This window comes from Ascaphus truei, chromosome 7 (assembly GCF_040206685.1).
Source record: "Ascaphus truei isolate aAscTru1 chromosome 7, aAscTru1.hap1, whole genome shotgun sequence".
NCBI lineage: Eukaryota > Metazoa > Chordata > Amphibia > Anura > Ascaphidae > Ascaphus > Ascaphus truei.
In genome coordinates this window covers 25,157,836-25,178,870 of record NC_134489.1, presented here as the reverse complement: position 1 = coordinate 25,178,870, position 21,035 = coordinate 25,157,836, and the positions used below count along the sequence as shown (strand labels likewise).

At 44.9% G+C, this 21,035-nt stretch overlaps 1 protein-coding gene across 3 annotated transcripts in view; it reads left to right on the top strand.

Moving 5' to 3' along the window:
- COL18A1 (collagen type XVIII alpha 1 chain) overlaps window positions 1-21,035 on the top strand; it is a 137,729-nt gene that overhangs the window by 70,970 nt on the left and 45,724 nt on the right. Inside the window, exons 1-5 of one of the 3 annotated variants that reach the window (XM_075607418.1) lie at window positions 1,864-2,959; window positions 11,675-12,219; window positions 15,360-15,443; window positions 15,774-15,824; window positions 16,408-16,552. In XM_075607418.1, the coding sequence (XP_075463533.1) occupies window positions 1,945-2,959; window positions 11,675-12,219; window positions 15,360-15,443; window positions 15,774-15,824; window positions 16,408-16,552 (1,840 nt within the window). In that variant the 5' untranslated portion in view covers window positions 1,864-1,944. Of the gene's footprint in view, window positions 1-1,863; window positions 2,960-3,552; window positions 3,905-11,674; window positions 12,220-15,359; window positions 15,444-15,773; window positions 15,825-16,407; window positions 16,553-21,035 lie in introns of those variants that run through there. The other 2 variants (XM_075607419.1, XM_075607421.1) reach the window with 2 other exon arrangements.

Sequence of the window (21,035 nt, the reverse complement as noted above, 5' to 3'; positions counted from 1 at the left end):
CGGGGGAGTAACGGGATCGCGGCCGTGACATCACCTGGCAGGTTCCCTCTCGTTGGCTGAACCGCCGGGGGGGGGGGGGGGGGCGTGGCCTAGCACTCCGTTGCGACTCCTGATTTTCTTGAGAGCAGGAGTTTCTGTCGGCGCAGCGCGGCGCCCACCCCCCCCCTCGCAGCGGGCCCGGCCCCATTGTGGGGTGGCTCTTGTCCCTGCAGCGTCCGCCACAGCGGGCGTTGCAGTAGCCAGCGGGGACCTGGCCTAAGGTAAGAATGTACAAGTTACATTGAAGATACATTGCCACATGCTTTACGTATAGCAATAAGGAGAAAAAGGAAAGGGGAAGGCAGTATTTCGGGGTTGATGAACCTAGAGGACCCCATAGCTGATATGTGCTATTTTTTTAGCTCTGGGAACCCCCTGGTTCCTGAAGTACTTTCGGGCTTGTTGCCGGTGTTCCATCCTGGCACCCACCATTATCCAATAGAAAGCCGCAATTACCCTCCCCCCCCCCCCCCCCCAATGACATTGCAGCTTCCTATTCAGCCACAGGATTTGAGGCCCATTTGATTTCCCAGATCAGAGTTGAAATACCGGCAACTAAACCCATATGTATTCCAGAACCAGGCGGGTTCTGGGGCTAAAACTAGCGCTGCTCTCCCCAAATCTCCGTAACAATGGGGGGGGGGGGGCAAAAAAAACCAAGTAGATAGGATTGCTGCTTAAATATCTTTACAATACAAACTACTGAACAGTTTCACAGAGAAGTTTGTAATCAGAATAAAAAAGGCAAAGAAACAACTATTTTAAACAAACGGCTTTTATGGGGGGGGGGTCGATTTCTGTAGCCTTCCATAATTCTAACACTTGGGGTTATAAACTAAAATGCAAAAATATATTTCATTTACCTTTTTCCATTACTTTACCCTCACTATCAGCTTTACATTTCTAACTGTCTGGAAGTAATTAGGAAAACTTTGTATCTGATGCTCTGGCTTTTGAAACTGCGTTATAACCCAAGATATAACAAGCGGACATAGTAAGCATAGACCTATCCCTTCCTGCGGGGACCTCCCCTCTTCTTTTTATACATGACATATCCAGATGGGGAAGGTACCGCATACCCCCCTCAAAGAGCTATTATACAGAAACTAAACCTTCAGCAATAAATCATCGTCACATTCTTATTCGGACTGATAATTCCCCAAATTCAAAGCACGGGAATAATGGCAGTCTGTTGTGCACATGTTTATATCGTTATACACAAAGTAATACTGTGTTACTATCCACATTTATGCTCTCATGTGCTCCTCATTTTGTTAATGATTATGAGTACACGAGTTACAGAAATGGTAACGCATAACTTTCACAATCCTAGCCAGAGCGCTTGACTTTAGTTTTAGTCCTAGAAGACGTTTATGTGTAGCTAAGCGTCAGATGAACTGGAACTTGTTTAAGGCACATTGAAATGCGAGTGCTTGTGACAATAAATATGATCTATTTCAAAATATACAGTATATATACTATAATAAAGTGTGCACTAAAACATCTTCCCTGTTAAATATGGACAATGCTGCAGCAATGAACACTAGTTTCAAAGTTGCCTGAGCCCTGAATGAGTGGATGAATGCTGATATACTGTACAGACAGGCAGCAGGACAGTGTATCCCGGGCAGAATGTCTCCAACCATATGCTTCATTTGCTTAAGAATTGTGAGTGGAGAGTGAGGTCATTTGTGAAGTGCTCTGCAGTTGTTTCAGCCTTTGCCTCTGTCACAGTGTGGGGGCTGGCTTCTGATAAGGAGGTTTGGTTTGGTATGTCTCTGGCCACACCTCCAGTAGTTTATGTTCTTGTTTGAAGGGCAATGTGTGGCTTATTAGCTGCAGAGGACAAACCAATGTGAGCAGCCAATATTTCACATCTGTAGAGTTTTTCTGAAGCTCTCTTCCATGGCTCCAGCACGGTGCTGGTCTGTGATGGCTCTCCTGGTGGTGGTCACCTTACCTGCTTTGTCACACGCGCAGTTTTTAGGCTGGCTCTGGGGTGGAAACAAAAACGGAGTGACTACTGCGCTTCCAATGACAAGTCATACAGCTGGAGTTGCAGCTATAGCTACGTCTGCAGAGCATCTTCCTCCGACAGCATTGCCATCTGCAGAACAACCTCCTCCTAAAGCATCACCATCTGCAGAGCATCTTCCACCTGCTGCATTGCCATCTGCCAAGCATCTTCCTCCGGCTGTATCATCTTCCGCAGAGCCTCCACCTGCTTCATCACCATCCGTGGTGCTTATACCTCTTGCTCCTGCTGAAGCTCTGCCTTCTGTATCACAGCCCCCAATCCTAGCACCAGCAATTACAAAGCCGTCAAGCACTGTGCTCCCAACAACAGCGCAGAAGAAATCCAGTACTGCGGCCGCAGAGCAGGTTTTCGCAACGGGCCAGCAGAAAATAACAGAATCTCCTCCCACTACGAAAAAGCGACAAGAAAAGCAAATATGGCCCCTATTCCAACTGCAGAATGAAGAGCAGAATGTTGGCTCTGTGGCTGCGGCCTTGGTCACTACTCCTGGGGCGATGGATGGAACCAAAGCACCCGCTGTGTCAGGGACCTCCACATCTCACACGTTCACAGACAAGCACAATATCGCTGGTGTGGGGGCTGAGATCTTAAATGTTGCTGAAGGGATTAGGAGCTTTATGCATGGTTGGGAAAACAAAATTAACAATAGCCTGCAAAGCTCCAGAGAGCAAGTAGATACCTCTCCAACTGCTCATGAAGTAGAGCAGAGGAACGATCTGAGAGACCATCAAACAAATGCTGTTGGTAATTTGAGTTTGAAAGGAATGGGACGAAGTGAGGACACTACAGCCAAACATATGGACATTCCTCTTTCCAGACCATATACACTGACCTTAATCCAGAACAAGACAATGTCCAGGGATCATGCGACTCATCAACCAGGTATTTCCTCTTTTCCAGACTACCGAGCAGTGGATTCTGTGGCTGCAGCATCGCTCCACAAATCTATTTCAGGAGACAGCCTTGAGGGAGTCCAGAGCCTAGAATCAGTGTCCAAAAGCATCAACTTGGAATTAGGAGGAACTTCCCCAGCTCCCACCACAATGGACTCACAGACCCTGTACACGAAACACACCGGCAGCATGCGCAGTGCCATTCCGATGACGGTGGCCGGCTCCCTTGCTAGTGGCCTATCCCATTATGTGATAAATTCACCCCAGTCAGTATTACATAGGAATAATATACACAACCATATTGCTAACTCCAATCAGTCTGATCCGAGCATTGAGCTCCCTAAACATTCTGGGATAGCTGCCACTGTTGGTGGTGCCCCATCTCATAATAATCATGTAACTAGTGTAGAGAGACGTTTTACTGCCAATACATCTGATTCTGATTTACTAACCAGCACTATCGCTTCCACTCCAGCTTTTAGAAATAATCGCAATGAGACGGCTTTTGTTTTGTCCAGATTGACTCCATCAAATGCTCGCTGCTTGCCTGTCCCCGGCAACCTCCCCTTTTGCCAAAAATTGGGCATTGACACCTTCATGCTACCAAATTATCTGAATCACAGCAGTGTGCTAGAAATTCAGGCCGCTTTGCATGATTGGGAGGGGCTTCTTAGATCTCAGTGTCACCGCTACCTGGAATGGTTTTTCTGTTTACTTCTGGTTCCGAGGTGTAACAGTTCCTCCCCAGTGTCACCGCCGGTCCCGTGCCGTGGGTTCTGTGAGGACCTGCAGGATACCTGTTGGAATCTTCTGGAGGGGGCACATCTCCCTGTGTCATGTGACTCTCTTCCTGAGAAGGATTCTGGGGTTTCTTGTGTATATATTCATTTTTCCACAGGTTTGGAGACCCATGAAGTTTCTTCTGTGCAGGAAGGTAAGTACAACCTCACCAGTCAGCTGTCTGCAGAACATATTTGTAAAAAGTAAATAAGTTTGAGATTTGAAGTACCAAATATGCTGAATCCCATATGACTGTTATCAATTGACTTTCATTTTGCTTCCGTTTTCATAACTGAAAACCATACAAGCCGCTAACCTATCAGCGACCACCATCTACCCGCCCATTTATATTTTAGTCGTCGATATATCCCACTTCCTGTTGCCTGGTGCTTGTCAGGATGAGCTTTCTATTAGGTGACTTCAGGAGGGAGCTTTCTATTAGGTGACTTTAGAAGATTAAATATTCATCTTACACTCCAGTTGGGGAACGCTGCAACCTGGATGGTTGATATTGGTGTTTTAATAGACGATGAAAAGGACATTATTTTCACCCTAAACAGTGTTTTAAGATTTTCTGATGGACTCTTTCCGGAGGAGAAGTTCCTTGTGATCTTGGGAAAGATACCAAAATCTCCTCAGACACTGAATGGTTATATTCTAAGCTTCCAGAGCATGGATTAACTGGGAGTTCTGCATTAAAGTGCAATAGTGCAGATCAAGCAATACCATACAGAAACCCCCATTCAACTCAATGGGAGTTTTTGTGTGTTAGTGCCGTATAAGCACTATTGTACTTTAATGAATAACCCTCATTGTGTCCGTAAATTCCATGTACATCTCTATAAATACATCCTGTCTCTGCAAACATTTTTTTCTTCTGGTTTCTTTGCTAAATTTGCCCTTTTTCAATCATATTGGATAAAGCTTCACATGTTTCAGGTTACATTCTGTTCCTTAGAACTCAGAAAATGTAGTTCAGGGATTTTTTCATAAAGAATTTTTTTTATCAACGCAAGTTAAAACAAATCAATTTGTTCAGGATCAGGACTTTAATGCATACTACAAAGACATCCGTATATTGTTTTTGTATGCATATAGTTTTCTACAGAAACACCCAAACTTAATATTTGTTTCAGGAACTCGTGTTGCATTAATTTAAAGAAAAAAAACCCCACAACATTCACATTTGATTGCTGCAACAGAGGTTATATCTTGAGAATGCCGAACACGTCACAATGTTCCTGCTGACGGAAATGTCTGCTTTACCTCCAGCTATGCACATATTTGTATAGTCCCATCAATGCGAAGTTAACAATGTGAAGATTATGTTATGGGCTCCACACGTGGAACAGTAAGAAAATGCCCCGCCATTGGTTAACGGACTCTAATAGCTTATTCCTTTACCAGAAGAAAAAAAATTCTGTTTAAACTTGGTGATACCCAAAGGTTTATTGTAACTTAGCTGTATGTTCTGCAGCTTCGCAAATGGAGGTTGTACTGTAGTAGTAAGAAATGAGAGAAGCATTCAATGCAGGACTGGGAAATAGTTATCAGATCGTCAGAGGTGAGCATGACATGATTGGGCAGTCACAGGGTATAAAGTACCCAAAGGTCTAGATCAGAGGTGCTCAAACTCCAGTCCTCAAGACCCCCCAGCAGGTCAGGTTTTAAGGATATCCCAGCTTCAGCACAGGTGGCTCAGTCTTCGAACTGAACCACCGGTGCTGAAGCAGGGATATTCTTAAAACCTAACCTGTTAGTGGCCCTTGAGGACTGGAATTTGCCACTCCTGATCTAGATCAGGGGAGCGCAAACTTTCCCTGCTGGGCCCCCCTGCCTGCGCTCTCCCCCTGCTCGCCCCCCCCTCTTTACCTTGTCTTCAGCGTCAAATGACGCTGCGGGGTCACATGACGGCACGTTGCCATGGCAACGTGACATCGTGGCCCCACGGTGTCATTTGGCCCTGCGTCGCCATGGCGACGCGTCACCGAAGACAAGTTAAGGGATGTTGCAGAGGCCTCACGCGATCCCCCCCCCCCCCGCATTCATTTAAATGCCTTGGGGGAAGAAACCGCCAGCCCGTGCACCCCTGATCTAGATCATTCATGTCATTACCCCAAATCCCTGGCTGCAGCGGAATCACTATTTTCTAAGCCAGTGGTGCTCAACTCCAGTCCTCAACACCCCCTCCCGCCACCCCAACAGGTCAGGGTTTAAGGATATCCCTGCTTCAGCACACGTCACTCAATCAGTCTTCGACCTGTTGGGGGGGTCTTCAGGACAGGAGTTGAGTGCGGGAGTTGAGTGCGGGAGTTGAGTGCGGGAGTTGAGTGCGGGAGTTGAGTGCGGGAGTTGAGGACTGGAGTTGAGGACGGGAGTTGAGGACGGGAGTTGGGAGTTGAGGGCGGGAGTTGAGGGCGGGAGTTGAGGACTGGAGTTGAGGACGGGAGTTGAGGACGGGAGTTGAGGACGGGAGTTGAGGGCGGGAGTTGAGGGCGGGAGTTGAGGACTGGAGTTCTCTAAATTCACTGAGCTCCGTAAAATCGGGGCAAATAACATCACGTTAAGTTAAAAGAGGAGTGGCTGTTATTTTCCTCCAGTTAACGCCTTATTCCTTAATAAACGTCACGTTACTTCAGGATAACGCTGCGTTATCTTTCAATATCTTTAAAGCTAGTTCACGTTTGGTGTTAGTTCCCTCCGGGAATGTATTTGACATTTTAAAATGAGCACAATTGGCAGATTTCCCAGGTGTGTTCCCCGGTATCTCACTAGGTGGAGTGCAGGCCAAATGAAAGCATCCTCGTGGTTTCCGCTGATTAAATCTGGTGCTGTTTTTTTTAGCGCTGCTTTTGCATCTAAGAGGCTTTAATAAAGAGACGCCGTGGAATGTCCATTAAATAGGTTCCCGCAGGACAGGCCCGGTAGTGAACAACTCTTGCAAGATGGACAGAAGATTTGGCTTCGGCACCAGAGGGTTGTCTTGTTTCTATGTGGTCGTCATATCTACTGTCGCAGAGGAAGAGTTCCTTGGGGAGAAGCAAAGATTTGCTGTCCAGACCATTTGTATTTGCAAACAGAATGATTACTGTGGGTATAAAGCTGCACGACAGGTGGCATTGCTGGCTTTAATTAAACATGTTTTAAATAATGATGTTTTAGGATTGAAGCAGGGGGTCTCTGAAGCTGAACCCCATTCATGTCAGCTTCCGGGAACCCCCTGCTTGACGAGATACATACCTCATCCGCAGGGGGTGCCGGGATCTCAGTGGAGTTTAAAGTCCCCCCTCACACAGGCCAATAGGACGCTGCGAGGGGTGATGTCACGGCTTCCCCTTTGGCCTGTGTGACACGGGACATTTAAACGCTGCAAGTTCCCAGGCTGCAGAGATTCCGGCGCCCCATACGGAGTGTGTATCTCCGGAAGCACGGGGTCCCCGCAGCTGAAATGAATGGGGTTCAGCTCCGAAGAACTCCTGCTTTAATGTGAAATATTTGTTTGGGGATTTCTATTGCATTTCCACACTTTAAATTAAAGAACGCAGTGCCCGCATTTCTAACCCTAAGAATCATTGGGATATAACCAAAGAAGGCTTGTCTCTAAAGAGCGACCTCATGTTACCTGCTCATCCACCGCCTTGTAAAAAAATCAAGATATTTGAAAATATAAGGGTCTAAAGTAGCTCTATTTATGTCCGCTACACACTCATCTTAGGCTGAGTCCATGCTCCCTGCTTGCTCGCTGAGGCGCGCTGAGGCTCAGGGAAAGCGGGTGCTTTCCCTGGCCTTGCGGTTGCTTACCGCACGCGCCATCAGCGGGCCGGCACGGGGCGGGCCGGGGGTGGGCGCGTCACTGGCCGGGGGCGGGCCAGTGATGTCACGGAGCTGGTTCGGCCTCATTGGGCGAACCGCTCACGTGACCGGCCTGTCTCGCCGGCAAGCGGGGGAATTTTAAATTCCCCTAAGACCCGGAAGCGCAGGCGAGCCCCTACTAAAGCCGCTCTAATTGCGGCTGTAGGGGCTCAGTGCTGAGCGGGAGCGCGCCTCAGCGCGCTTCCGCCAGCAAGCAACTAACATGGCCGAGGCCTTATATGTATATATGTAGAAATAAGCAGAGTGTATAGCTGATATAAATATACTTTCAAATAAGTTGTTTTTCAACCAGGCGGTGATCCTTTCCAAGTTTATGCATACTTTTTTGTTGTGCCAACCTCTGTGGCTATAACCCTCAGGAATTACAGTAGATTAGTTTTATTAGTCTTTAAAGTAGGGCCAATGGTCTTAGGGGTTATTCATTAAAGTTGGTAGAGCCCATTGGAGACTACCACGTGAAAATTCCCATTGACTTGAATAAGAGGTTTGTGCAAAATTGGACACGCATGAATAACCAATGTAAGCCCAGAACCACAATAGGGTGCTAAGCTTTAGCACATCTTTTCTCCCATTGATATGAATTAGGTGTAAATACGTGCTAAAACGCAGCACTATTTGTGGATCTGTGCCTTTTGTATCTGTGTAGTAACCATCCAGGTGTTATTACTAGAGCCGGAGCAGTTTTCCTGGTCTCCAATAATTTTATGAAAATAGAGATCTAAAACATAGGGCAAGACTGACATTTTCTGCTGACCTGGGGCAAGACAGGCCGTTCTGCGGTCGGTTAAGCCTGCTATGTACAGTTTATGTTCACGCTTCCATTATGTGATTGAATATTCCAGCTGCAGCCACTTGTTTCCGTAGCGAGATGCTCTGTCTTCTCAGATAGTGCAGCTGTTCATTCTTCTCAGTGGTAATTAGTTCAGTTACTGATACTATTAGCTATGTGCAGGATGTTTGCCCCATGGGTGTACATTTCTGGCAGTGCGGGCATCTGAAGATAACTGCGCTGCCAGGGACTAACAGAGCACCATTGTAGTCTGAAATCTTCCCAATCTGTTGCCGAATATTAGTCGTGTGAACTCTTCGTGGTAGAATGTGAATTATGAGACTCGCCATAACATACCAAAGGGAAGATAATGCCTCCTACGTAAGGCCTCGGGCATGGTCAGCGCTTAGGCGCTGACCCGTGCTGAGGCGCGCTGCTGCTCGGCAGTGAGCCCCTGCAGCCGCAATGAGAGCGGCATTAGCAGGGGCTCGCGCACGCTTACGCAAGCGTGCGGACGCGTGTATCTTAAGAAAATGTTAGTTTCTGCGCCAATGAGGGCGAACCAGCTCCGTGACGTCACAGCACCCCCCCTCCCCCCTCCGACACCCCCCCGGACGGCGCACGGTCTAAGGCCAGGGAAAGCACCCGCTTTCCCTCAGCCTCCGCGCGCCGCCGCACGGCTGAAGTCTCTAATCCAAATTTAATGTCGTTACATTTATAAAAATAAATTGTGATGTCCTTTCATAAAAAGAAAAATTCAGAACATATTGGGTAACAAGACCCTTAATGTAGAGCAGTGTTTTTCAACCAGGGTTCTTAGGAACCCTTGGATTCCCGGGACATCCCTAAAAGGTTCCCTGTAATTTTTAGGTAATTTTAAAATTGTTCAAAATATAAAAGAATTTACAATGTATCTGATGTCCGATGCGCTGTAAGGGTTGGGGGTTCCTCAGAATTTCACGTAGAGTTCCTTAACCAAGGAAGAGGTTGGAAAACACTGAAGTAGAGGCTCCTCTATACCTGCAGTTGAGTTCCCTCCAAATTTTGTTTAAATGTGCAGTAGCGACGGATACATTTATTGCAGATGCATAATTGTAAGCACTCAGCCTAATCCATCTATGTTCAATGGTTTCTTCTTCATTTTAGACAATCTCTTAGTGCGAATGAGGATTCTACAATGGCACTTCTCCAAACTGAAGCAATGTTTAGATGGTAGCAACCATCAGTACCAACAGTGCCTCATTATTATGTTTTGCAATGTATAATTCTCTGGAACTGTATGTGGAAGAGGAGCCAGAAAGGGAGGTTGTGTGCAACTGTGAAGCAGACTCCTGGGTGCAGCACTTTAAAAAAATGAGTATTCTTGCTTCTCTGGCTGTTCCCAATTTGTAAGGCAGCAGCTGTATAAACAGATGTTTTTACGTATAAAATGACTCTTTGTGGAGGGAAGCAAACAAATGGTTAATTTTCCACAGATTTGCTGTCTTTCTGTTCCCATAAAATTAAAATGTTGGAGTAACCCTTCAAGTTGGTTCTTCCCCTGGGAGTGTAGGTCTGTGGGGGGGGGGGGGGGGGGGTTGGTGCTGTGCGTTTTGTCATCTTGTGCTCTTGTAACTGCAAAGCTCAGTATTCTTCCCCAAGTCAATGTTTTTATTTTATAGCAACAACATAGCACTTATAATTAAAATGCTAAGACAGTTCAAAATACAGGGGTATAAAAATATCCAGTAAAGAGGTGGATCGAGGCACTACGGATTTTTGAATAAATGTCAACTTTATTGTGCTGTGAATACACAATATTTCCGGCCTCTATTGGCCTTTTTCAAGCGAATCGATGCCACTTCACTGGAAATAAGCCAATAGAAAGGCCGAAAATAAATGGCATCAAGGCACAATAAAGTTTACATTTGTTCAAAAATCCGTAGTGCCTCGATTCATCTCTTTACCGGATATAACCTGGATTATTCACCGTTTTTTTGGTGTGCAGCATATACCTTTAATCCTCATTGTATAAAAGTACCCCACAGGGATAAAAGCAGGAGACAGAACACGTGGAGTAAGGAATCCTTTACCCCAACTCTCACAGTCTAAGTACATCAGGGATATCCATGTGTGGTAGAGAGGGGGAGTCAGCGCATTCGGGGAGAGGGTGGTAAAATATCTGCTGATTTAGGCCACTCTACTTGTCTGGGTTTATGCTGGTATAGCAGGGCAGGCAGGTGGACACATGGAGGTGTTGGGTCTCGGGGCGCTGCATGGACCAAGCTGCGTTGGAGCCAACGTACTAAAGGAAATGGTAAGATGAAACTCCACACTCAATCTAAATCTGTACCTACAGATTGGCCTACATAAGTACATATGTCCGAGGTGCCTAATGGGGAAGATACTGGCTACTAACTGCATGAAATTGCTGAAAGATTTCTGGAGCTATGGGGAGGGTTCTGTGGTGGGATCATTCAGAAATCCAAATAAGCCAGATCCAGCACAGCACATCTGTACAAATGAAAGACACTTTATACATGGCTAAGTCACATTTTGAATGAAGGGCTATTAAGCTTTCAGCTATTTCTCTCACTCCAGAATTTTCCCATGAAGATTTTGTAAGCGGAGTCTCCAGGGACAAGTTGCGAGAAATGCAGAAAGTTCTCTATGGGAAAAGAGGCAAACATCGATATTTTCTTCTATTTCCGTAGTTCCCGATTTAGCATTGCTTAAAGAGTTAACCAGGGGAAGGGTTACATTATTTCCCCATTCAACATGTAACAATTGACAGTGTCCTTAATTTGTAAAGTCTCTTCCTCCCTCTTCTGTTTCCCATAGTGAAGCCCGGTTAAGCTATTAACCAGGGAACAGGAAAGATTAATGTCATTCCTCAACACAATAAATGTTGTACAGATTTATCACTTTTACAGTGCATTTAAATAAACCGCAGATAGCCTAAAATGCAAAAGCTCTAAATCACGTTGTAAGTGGGAGCTGTGTATATGCCTATGTCTAGTTGTAAATTATGGTGTCTGTATGTAACAGGAGTAGCTCCTTATGTGTGTAAGTAACAGTTGTTCTTCTGATCTCTGTATGTAACACATGTAGCTAATGGTGTCTTTAGGTAACAGCTTTCGCTCCACCTGTCTGATGTCTCGGTAAGAATTGTAGCTCCTTATTTCTGTATGTAACAGGCCTGATTAGACAGAGACCATGTAACGGCAGATCCATGAACAGACCAGATTAGTGGGATGGATACCACACAAATGTCTTTTTACTGGTGTTTCTTCTTTGTTTCAGAGAGGTTAAGTCCAGAAGTTGGCCTCTTGCAGCTGATTGGGGATCCTCCACCGGAACAGATCACCAAAATCTTTGGGCCTGATAAGAATCCTGGTTATGTATTTGGACCAGATGCCAATACAGGGCAGGTGGCCCAGTATCATCTCCCCAGTCCTCTGTATAGGGACTTTTCTATCCTGTTCCATGTCCAACCGACCACTGACAAGGCTGGCATGCTGTTTGCTATCACTGATGCCTCTCAGTCCATTGTGTACATTGGGGTGAAGCTGTCTGATGCCAAGGATGGAAAGCAGCAGATAATCTTCTACTACACAGAGCCTGGTTCACAGGTTTCCTATGCTGCAGCCTCCTTCAGTGTGCCATCCCTGGTGAATCGCTGGACACGCTTCGCAATCAGCGTGGAGGATGAGGAAGTTGTGCTCTTTATGGACTGCGATGAGCTTGAGAGGGTCCGGTTTGAGAGATCACCTGATGAGATGGAGCTAGAGGACGGTTCTGGGCTCTTTGTTGCTCAAGCAGGAGGGGCTGATCCTGACAGATATCAGGTAAAGGGCTTGCAAGGGTAACAGTATAAACTGATAAGGGCATGAACTAACCACTTGCTAATCAGGAGACTAGCTCCTGTATATGGCTACTGGAGTCTTTGGGTCACAAAGAGGTTATTTTACTAATGAGTCATCAAGCCAAGGTTATGAGCTTGCTTCATAGCAGTAGATCTCTTACTAAATGACTATGTATTTGTTCTTCTGCATGCGGTGCCAGTCTCTCTAACATGACCAGAACAAGGTGCCACAAGAGTCTACAGCACGACATTTTCCAAGTGCTCCATTCTTGGCCTAGCATGACTTTATAGTACAGGTAGTGTGCTAGAATATTTCCTGGGATAATGGCAAGTGTATGTCAGTTTCTCTATCTGTCTATCTAACTATACTGTATGAGTCTATTGATATCTGTGTCTCACACACACACCCTTTTGGTCTTGCTCTTTCCTTTCTCAAACACTCCCCCCGTATCTGCCTGTTTTAACGTTTTTCAGATGACTGTTTCCCGGGGGTGTAAATAAATGAAATCTGAGTAATGTGTTTGGAATCTCTTCTCTGCACTAATGTGAACAAAGCAATCGTTTCTTCCTTGGGAATGAAGGCGACACTGTCAGACAAAGGGGAAATTGAGTATTGAGGATGGAAGGATCTGTGTGATAATTAGTGTGGAGTGCTAGGATTTCTATGGGATGTTAAACAGCTGAGGCATTGACAAGTCAGCTGGACTGATTTGACTTCAAGTATGGACAAGTTCTTGCCAACAGGATAAGAAGGGTCAGGATCCATTGCACTGTACATAGTCAGTAAATAAATATGTAAACCTCCTGGTCATGATGTGGTTGAGGTTTATATTTTTTTTTTTAGGTTTGGGAAATGGTTTAATCCAAGATAATATATCCAAATAAACCTTGGATAAATATTTGAGTTTATTATGAACCACTTAGAAAGCTTTTACTGAATGTTAGTTTTAAATATTTCTAGCACTGCTGTGTCATAGTTAGGAAGTGCTCCTACCTACCACAATTACATTTCAGGATAGCAATAATTACATTAGAAGAAGTTTCTGGTTACAATCCTGCCATAATCCACCTGGGTATATTCTATGGCTCAGCTGCTCATGAATGATTGACATTTTAACAGGATAATCAAGACGCACTCATTTAGACTGAGTGTCACTTATTTGAAGTGTCACCCATTTGTTTAGAATAGGTACTTCAATACAGTTTCACTAGAATCAGAGTTTGGTTCCATAACCCATAAATCTCACCAATTACAGCTGTGGGACCTTGAAGTGTATGAATGGGGTAATCAATGTCATCTCAGATTTGCAGTGGCTCCTAGCTCCAGTAGTTTCTGTAATAGAATTTTATGACAACCTATGTTTTACTTCAACCAATAAATAACAGAAAAGTAGTATATGTGTTTCCTAATGGGCAGTCATCCATGTAGCCTTTTCATTGTGCAGGTTCTTTGATTTGAACTGGTTCTTAGTCATTTCAATAATATGTACATTTAGTGTAAACCTTCATGCACTCCTAAAGAGAACTTTAATAATAATAATAATAATAATACAGATAACTTTATTTCATATAGTGCTTTTCTCCCAAAGGGACTCAAAGCACGTCACAATTACAGTACTGTATAGTGCGCGGTACACAGCACATAGGAATTTTACGGACACGGTTGAGCTTACAATCTATGTTTTCGGTGCCTGAGGCACAGAGGGATAAAGTCACTTGCCCAAGGTCACAAGGAGCTGACACTGGGAATTGCACCAGGTTCCCCTGATTCAATCTCAGTCTCATTGTTTGAGCCACTCCTCTGTGTAACTTTGTTACAGTGACAAGGTTCGAGTTAGTAACACACTTGGGGTTCCACAATTAGTAGTGTTAGAAAACTGTTACAAGCTGAATTTTCTTGCACCTGGATCCATTTTGAGATTTCTTACCTTTTCAGGGCGCCACAAAGTAATATGTGGGTATGTTACAGCGTAACAATGTTGGCAGGAGAATGAGTTTATAAATTAACTGCAGTGCAAACATTAATACACAACCAGATTCCATGAAGCTTGTCGCCTTTGTGCCCTGACCAGCTGTCACATATCTTGTTCATGTTGATCAAAAAACACACACTGGAGTGTAATATTTCTGGCTGCACAAATTCTCTCTCATGCAGATCTGCTGCGAAAGCCTCATGGCAAAGGATACCATTAACCCGCAGTATGAAATCTCTTCACCTTCCAAACCTGTAATAATATAGATGTAAAGAGATTTCCTGCGTTACAATCAGTAAAGCCAGATGGCTTCTGCTGTTCAGACCCTGCCCAGGCGGCTCAATGCTGCAACTGCACAAATACAACCAGCACACAATAATCAGGGAGCAATCTGGCTCATATCTCCCATATGAGAGAGACAAGGTTAATTCATTGAATTTTTGGAGCTGTTTATTTTATTTATTTATGTACCAAATAAAAGAAAATCTAAGCCCCAAGTACGGAAGGAAAAGGATTATCTGGATCCGAGTTATAATCTCTGTTTAAAGCATTGAATCTGCTGCTTCTTTACAGCGATGAGCAGGTTAATTTAACAGGCAGCATTGCAAGACTCCAGCGGAGGGGCAGTGTGAACTGTTACCCCAGTGAGTTTGTTCCTCATGTGCTACAGAAATGAAGTGCAATGTGAGGGTTATGTGTGAAGGGTGTGCTTGTGAGGATATGTGTGTGTGTGTGTGTTCTGAGAGACCCCTCAAATCTGCAGGGGGTTGTGTCAAGGGTCTGATGCCCTGTTATTAAGACGGTTCCCTAAAAGGAGCAGCCTCATACTTTCCAAGTTATCCTAATAGCAGCGACCTTATTATTGAGTTTTCCTAATAGGAACAACCTTATCATTGACAAGTTGCCTTATTAACAGAAGCATCCTTTTCATTCATGAGCTGTCCAAGGAGGAGCTGGTCCCAAATACTTCTAACCACATAAGACACTTATTTCCTTGAAAGTAACAAATGAACACTCCCCATCGCCCATATGGCAAAGTATTGGCCACATTCCGTGGTGGGGGCAGTAGAATTGATTCATTTATTTATTTATAAAAGTGTTTTACCAGGAACTAATACATTCACCAATTTCATTTCTATTTCATTTTTAGGGTGTAATTGCAGAATTGAAAATCAAAGGTGACCCCAGATCAGCAGAACATCAGTGTGAGGAGGAAGGAGATGATTCTGATGCGGTGAGTCAGACCTGGCGAAAATCAAAACGGAGCAATGGAAAGACAGTGTCTCCAGCAAGATAATCGAGAGTCCATCAACGCGCGATAAAAAAAATCCATTACACAGCTGTGCAGCACAGGATGGGTTAAAGAAGTGCATAGCCAGTAAACCTACTCAGACAGCTGGGTCGACCCTTTGGGTCTCATCAGAGCGCAGTTGGTTGCTGGCTATGCAATGTGCAGCTGGTAGTGAGTATAACTAACTAAGTGAGTGAGGGAGTGAGGGAGGGGGGAGGTTCTGTCCCTAACTGTGCTAGGTCTTCACAACCCCCCTTTTTTCTTTTTGTACAGGTCTCTGGAGACTTCGGCAGCGGCATAGAAGAAAAACTGGAAGGAAAAGGGGTAAGGCACTAACCAGAACAAGTGGGAGTTACGGGGCGGAGAGGGGGTGGTCTGAGATATAGGGGTAGGCTGTCATGGGGAGAATATAGTAACAGCCAAGGTTGACAAGGAGGTGGTTATAAGGTCGGGCTGGAATCATGGGGCGATATATACTCACAGAGTGGGATTACGGCGGGGGGATATAGAGACTAGATATGGGATTAGCTGTACATGTTGATTGACAATGGTCCCTATAAACTGAGCTAGCTATTGCATTTTGTTCATATCGTGTCACCTTTAAGAAAACGACACCCCCTCCCACCTCCATCTCTAATTCTTCTCACCTCCGATTACGTTTTGTTTAAACTATAGTCTAGTTCCGCATCCGACGGGAACAATTTAGTGCTACTTATTGCCACTCGTACCTTCGCTCTCAAACGTCTTCCCATTTGTCTATCCTGCTATAAATAGTAAGACGGAGAATGTAATATGCTGAGCAGTGTGATATAAAGGGTCCCAGCTTTCATACTAGTCAGTGTACGCCTTGGATAATTATTTAATTATTAATGTAAGTGCCCCTTGTGTCATTGTGTTTCTGTACCAGGTGACGTCCCCTCCCGTGCGCCCCAGAGAACGGGCCCCCATCACCGTCCCTCCCATCCGTAAACCGCCTGTGGAGAAAACCCTGAGTGTCAACACCCAGCAGGGCTCAACCAGCCTCCTGGAAGAGAAGCTGATCATATCAGCAGGTCAGACCGCTCTTCTAATACATGCGCCATACAGATATGTCATTGTTGGGTTGCAATTACCCATGAAATGTATTTCATTTATTGAGTTGGTAATAATTCTGTGTGTGTGCATTCATACTGGGAAGAGTGTACAGACTTTGGCAAGGAAGCAGTGCAATAAGGGCCTTCTTAATGGAAAAGGCTGAATAAGTGGCAGAAGTGGACGGTGTATAACATGGACATCGAGTAAACCGATAAAAGCCACTTGGCCTAGTTTGACCATTTTTCTATCTGCTGTAAAACCTCATATCCTATAATTTCATTAAATATCAAAGTTCCAGTCTCTCTCTCTCTCTCTCTCTCTCTCTTTCTCCTCTCTCTCTCTTTCTCCTCTCTCCTCTCTCTCTCTCCTCTCTCTCTCTCCTCTCTCTCTCCTCTCTCTCTCCTCTCTCTCTCTCCTCTCTCTCTCTCTCTCTCTCTCTCTCTCCTCTATCTCCTCTCTCTCCTCTCTCTCTCTCCCAAGCCTCCGCCAAGGGGAGCCCGGGGTGATATAATAACAGTCTTGGTGCAGCACCTTCACCTGCGAGGGATCCCAGCGTAGTGGGAGGAGCCCCTCACAGGAATCAATAATACTAACACACGGATTAAAATGATAACCTTTACTGTAACACGTGTCTATCTTAACGGTTTCTACTAAATGCTAATAAGATACAGCTACATGCCAAGCCTCGCACGGCCATCACTCACCACCGTGTTCCCAACACCGTGTTCTTAGAGTCCCCCACCCACCCACCCCAATGTGTGAGACAGCGCTGCCCACAAGAATAGGTATAAGGTTGGTGCACTTAGTGTAGTTAGGTACCTACCGGGTGCTCCAGCACCCAGGCGCTCCGACCCCAGGGTAGGTTGGATCCGCTGATCCAGCAATGAAGTCATCTGGGATGAGTCCGCCTCTGCGTGGGGTGGTATCCGGTTGGAGTGTCCCACTGTGAAGATAGTCTCTGTGCAGCAGGTGTCTGGTCCCAGACCACCTGTAATCAGGATGCAGCCGCGTCCTGACTGTGTCCCTACTTTGTAAGGCTACAGAGGCAGTGTCCCTATCTTCTGGGCCTGTCCCTGTAGTAACTACAAGGTGAGGTGACTCGGGGCCTCGCTGGGGCCTACTGGGGGTAATCTGGCCTAGTACAGGAGTCACAGACCCCTGTACACATACACCCTATCCTGTGCTACCCTAGCTCCAACTGGCAGATGCGCCAAATGTATCTATCTCCTGCAAGGGGAATACTACAGCCCTATTGGCTGGTTCGCTCCATGTGATGATCAGCCCTTGAGGCTGCTGGGAGCTGTAGTTCCCATGCGGAGCTCCTGGGTGTAATGGCTGCCGTGGGGAACCCTTTGCACATGCGCAAGGGTGGAGCAAGATGGCCGCCGCACTCACAACCTTACTGCGCATGCGCGAATTGTACTGTGCATGCGCAGAACAAATCAAGATGGCGCGCCCTCAGAGAGATGTCGGCTACCCGCTCGCCCACACTGCGTCTTCCCTACTGGCTCTGCACGTTCCCCGCTTGTAGTGGAGGTAAGGGGACAAGGGGAAGACCTGGCTACATATACATACATACATACATACATAAAAAACAAAACGATGTTCAGGGCACTCTAATTGGGCAAGAGTAGGACAAATAACTTCTTTTTAGGAGCAGGGTGCTAGCAGTGTAGCCGGGATCACCATCCAGCGATAACGATAGACAGGAAAAAAGATCTGCAGCACTCTCTCTCTGGTAAGTTTCCAATGTCAAAAAGGTTTATTGCATCAATCTAACAACAGGGGCGAAGTACAGGAAAAAATGGAGCAACGTTTCAGATCTCCCGGTCCTTTCTTGGCACCTAATTACAATGTTTAATGCACTATATTTAAACCCAGTGTGAGGCACACTGTTGTAGGGGCTTGACAAAGGACAGGGAGGTCCGAAACGTTGCTCCATTTTTTACATTGGAAACTCACCAGAGAGTTCTGCAGAACTTTTTGCCTGTCTACATACATACATACATAGATACGTACATACGTACATACATACATACATACATACATACATACATACATACATACATACATACATATATATATACATACATATATACATACATACACACATACATACAGACATAGATACATACTTACGTACATACATACATACGTACATAGATGGATACATACTTACGTACATACATACATAGATAGATACATACATACATACATACATACGTACATACATAGATACATACTTACGTACATACATACTTACGTACATACATACATACATACATACATAGATACATACTTACATACATACATACATAGATACATACTTACATACATACATAAGATGGGGATCGAAATGTTGATCTCCAATAAAATTGTTTCTTCACAATATTCAAGAGTACTGGTTCCTGTATCTATATCCTGTATCCAGGTTACTTATTATTTTGAGTCATAAGGTTAATTAAAGCTAAAAGCTTGGTGTTGGTAATGTTTAAGGTTTCCGATCGTATTGGCTTTTACTGATCCCAAGTAACTGTTTTTGTGATGTTTGTGATTCCTAAAGCCATTATCGTATAAGATAATAATGTATAGAATGTGATGTACTGTAATGAGGCAGGGAGAGTTGTTGTTATGTGATACCACTTGAAAGAAAAAGCACTCCACAACGGGGCTGCTGCTTGTTATTAAACAAGTTTGTCTTTCATATTCAAAGGCTTTACTGCTTTATAAACCCACACAGATCATGACATAGTCCCAGAAGTGCTGAATGATAAGGAGGAGAGGTCACTCTTGTATTGTTTTCAGTGCTCGAAGCAGAAGACCTACAAAGTGGGGCAGTAAGCTACAGAAGCTGTTGTACAACTAAATTAAACTAAAATAAAACCACACTGGCTGGTAAAGATTAAAGAGAATAACTGTAACGTGCATCGTACTGTAACTCCCATCCATCCTGCAGCAGCCCAGGGGGTCGGGAGGATTTCTAGCGGGGCGCGGGCGGTTACAGAGGCCCCGCGCTCTTCCCGGGGTAGATGTGAGGCCTCTGTAACTCACTTACCTGCTGCCAGCCGGGTCTTGGCGACGCGCGTCGAATGACGCGGTGGGGTCACGTGACGTCACATGACCCGCGACGTCATTTGCCACAGTCATTGGAGGGGGAGGGGGCGCGACCGCTGCGGCTCCCGGGCAGGGGGGCGCATCTCAAAAAGTTTGCGCACCCCTGTTGTTGAGAACTGGAAACGGTTCAGGCAGAGAGTTGAACTGAATTTGGCAGCCGCTGGAGCGGTGGAGAAAGATGATGACTTCAAAACATCAGTATTTTTTTTTGCAGTTGGGAAGCATTGGATATTTACCATACTGTAGCTTTATGTTTGAAGCAGGTACAAGGGATGAAACCATTGGGCAATATGTCACTAAATTACTGAAATTCGATAAGACTTGGGAAGTGACAGAACCTCTAATCAGAGGTTTCAATCATTTCAAGCATCAAGGAAAATGTGGAAGCAGCTCTAACATCAGATACCACTCTCCAGATATGTAGGGCAGCAGAAACTAAACAAGCATGAGAGCCAGGTTCACCAAAATAGGGTTATCTATGTCCTAAGCAAAAATCCCACACAAAGAAAGCCACTGCAGGAGATAGCACCTATAGACCCCACAGAATCTGTAGCCTTTGGGCCGCCCTGTCAAAGATTTAGCAAAAAGAATATTTTTGCAAAGTGCTGTAAATTGCAGATGCAGAAAAGTCAAGTGCATGCAGATAAACACAATCTGTCTCGGGAATAGTGTGTAGATCTGCTGGACACCAGCGGAAATGGATTTGACCAACAGTGACTGACACGCATAAGCTAACTAAGCTACAGTTTAGGGCCTCACAGTATGAGGGGGCCTAAAAATAGGATAAAATATATGCATCTCAAGTTTTACAATGAGATGATAAATAAAGACAATATAGGAAAAGGAAGATTCTCTTTAAATATGGACATTTTCATTCAAATATGACCCTAAGCATCCTGTGCATCGAATGTGACAAACTTCGCAGCTTAACATTTGTAGACGTCATCAATGACTTTGCTCTCCAAAAATCATGAATGAAAATGTTTTAATATTAAAATGAATGTGATGTGCAAACACTGTTCATTTTAACCGCACACCGTCATCTTTTTGTATATAACAATGCTGGCATACTGCTTTCATTCATTTGTTTCACGTTTATATTTTCAATGGTCCCGTCAGTCAGAATAATAAATCTATTTCTAATTTTTGGGGCCTCTTAAACGTGACATAACTTAGGGCCTCGGAAGGTCAAAGTCTGGCCCTGTTGACCAATGACCAATCACTCATTCCTTTGAAACTGGACACGTAAACTCAGATTACCATTCTGCCTAAAAAAGAATATAAGGGACTGAAAACAAAGCCAAAATTGGGACCAACGCAAATAAAACAAACAGGCTATTCTGGAAT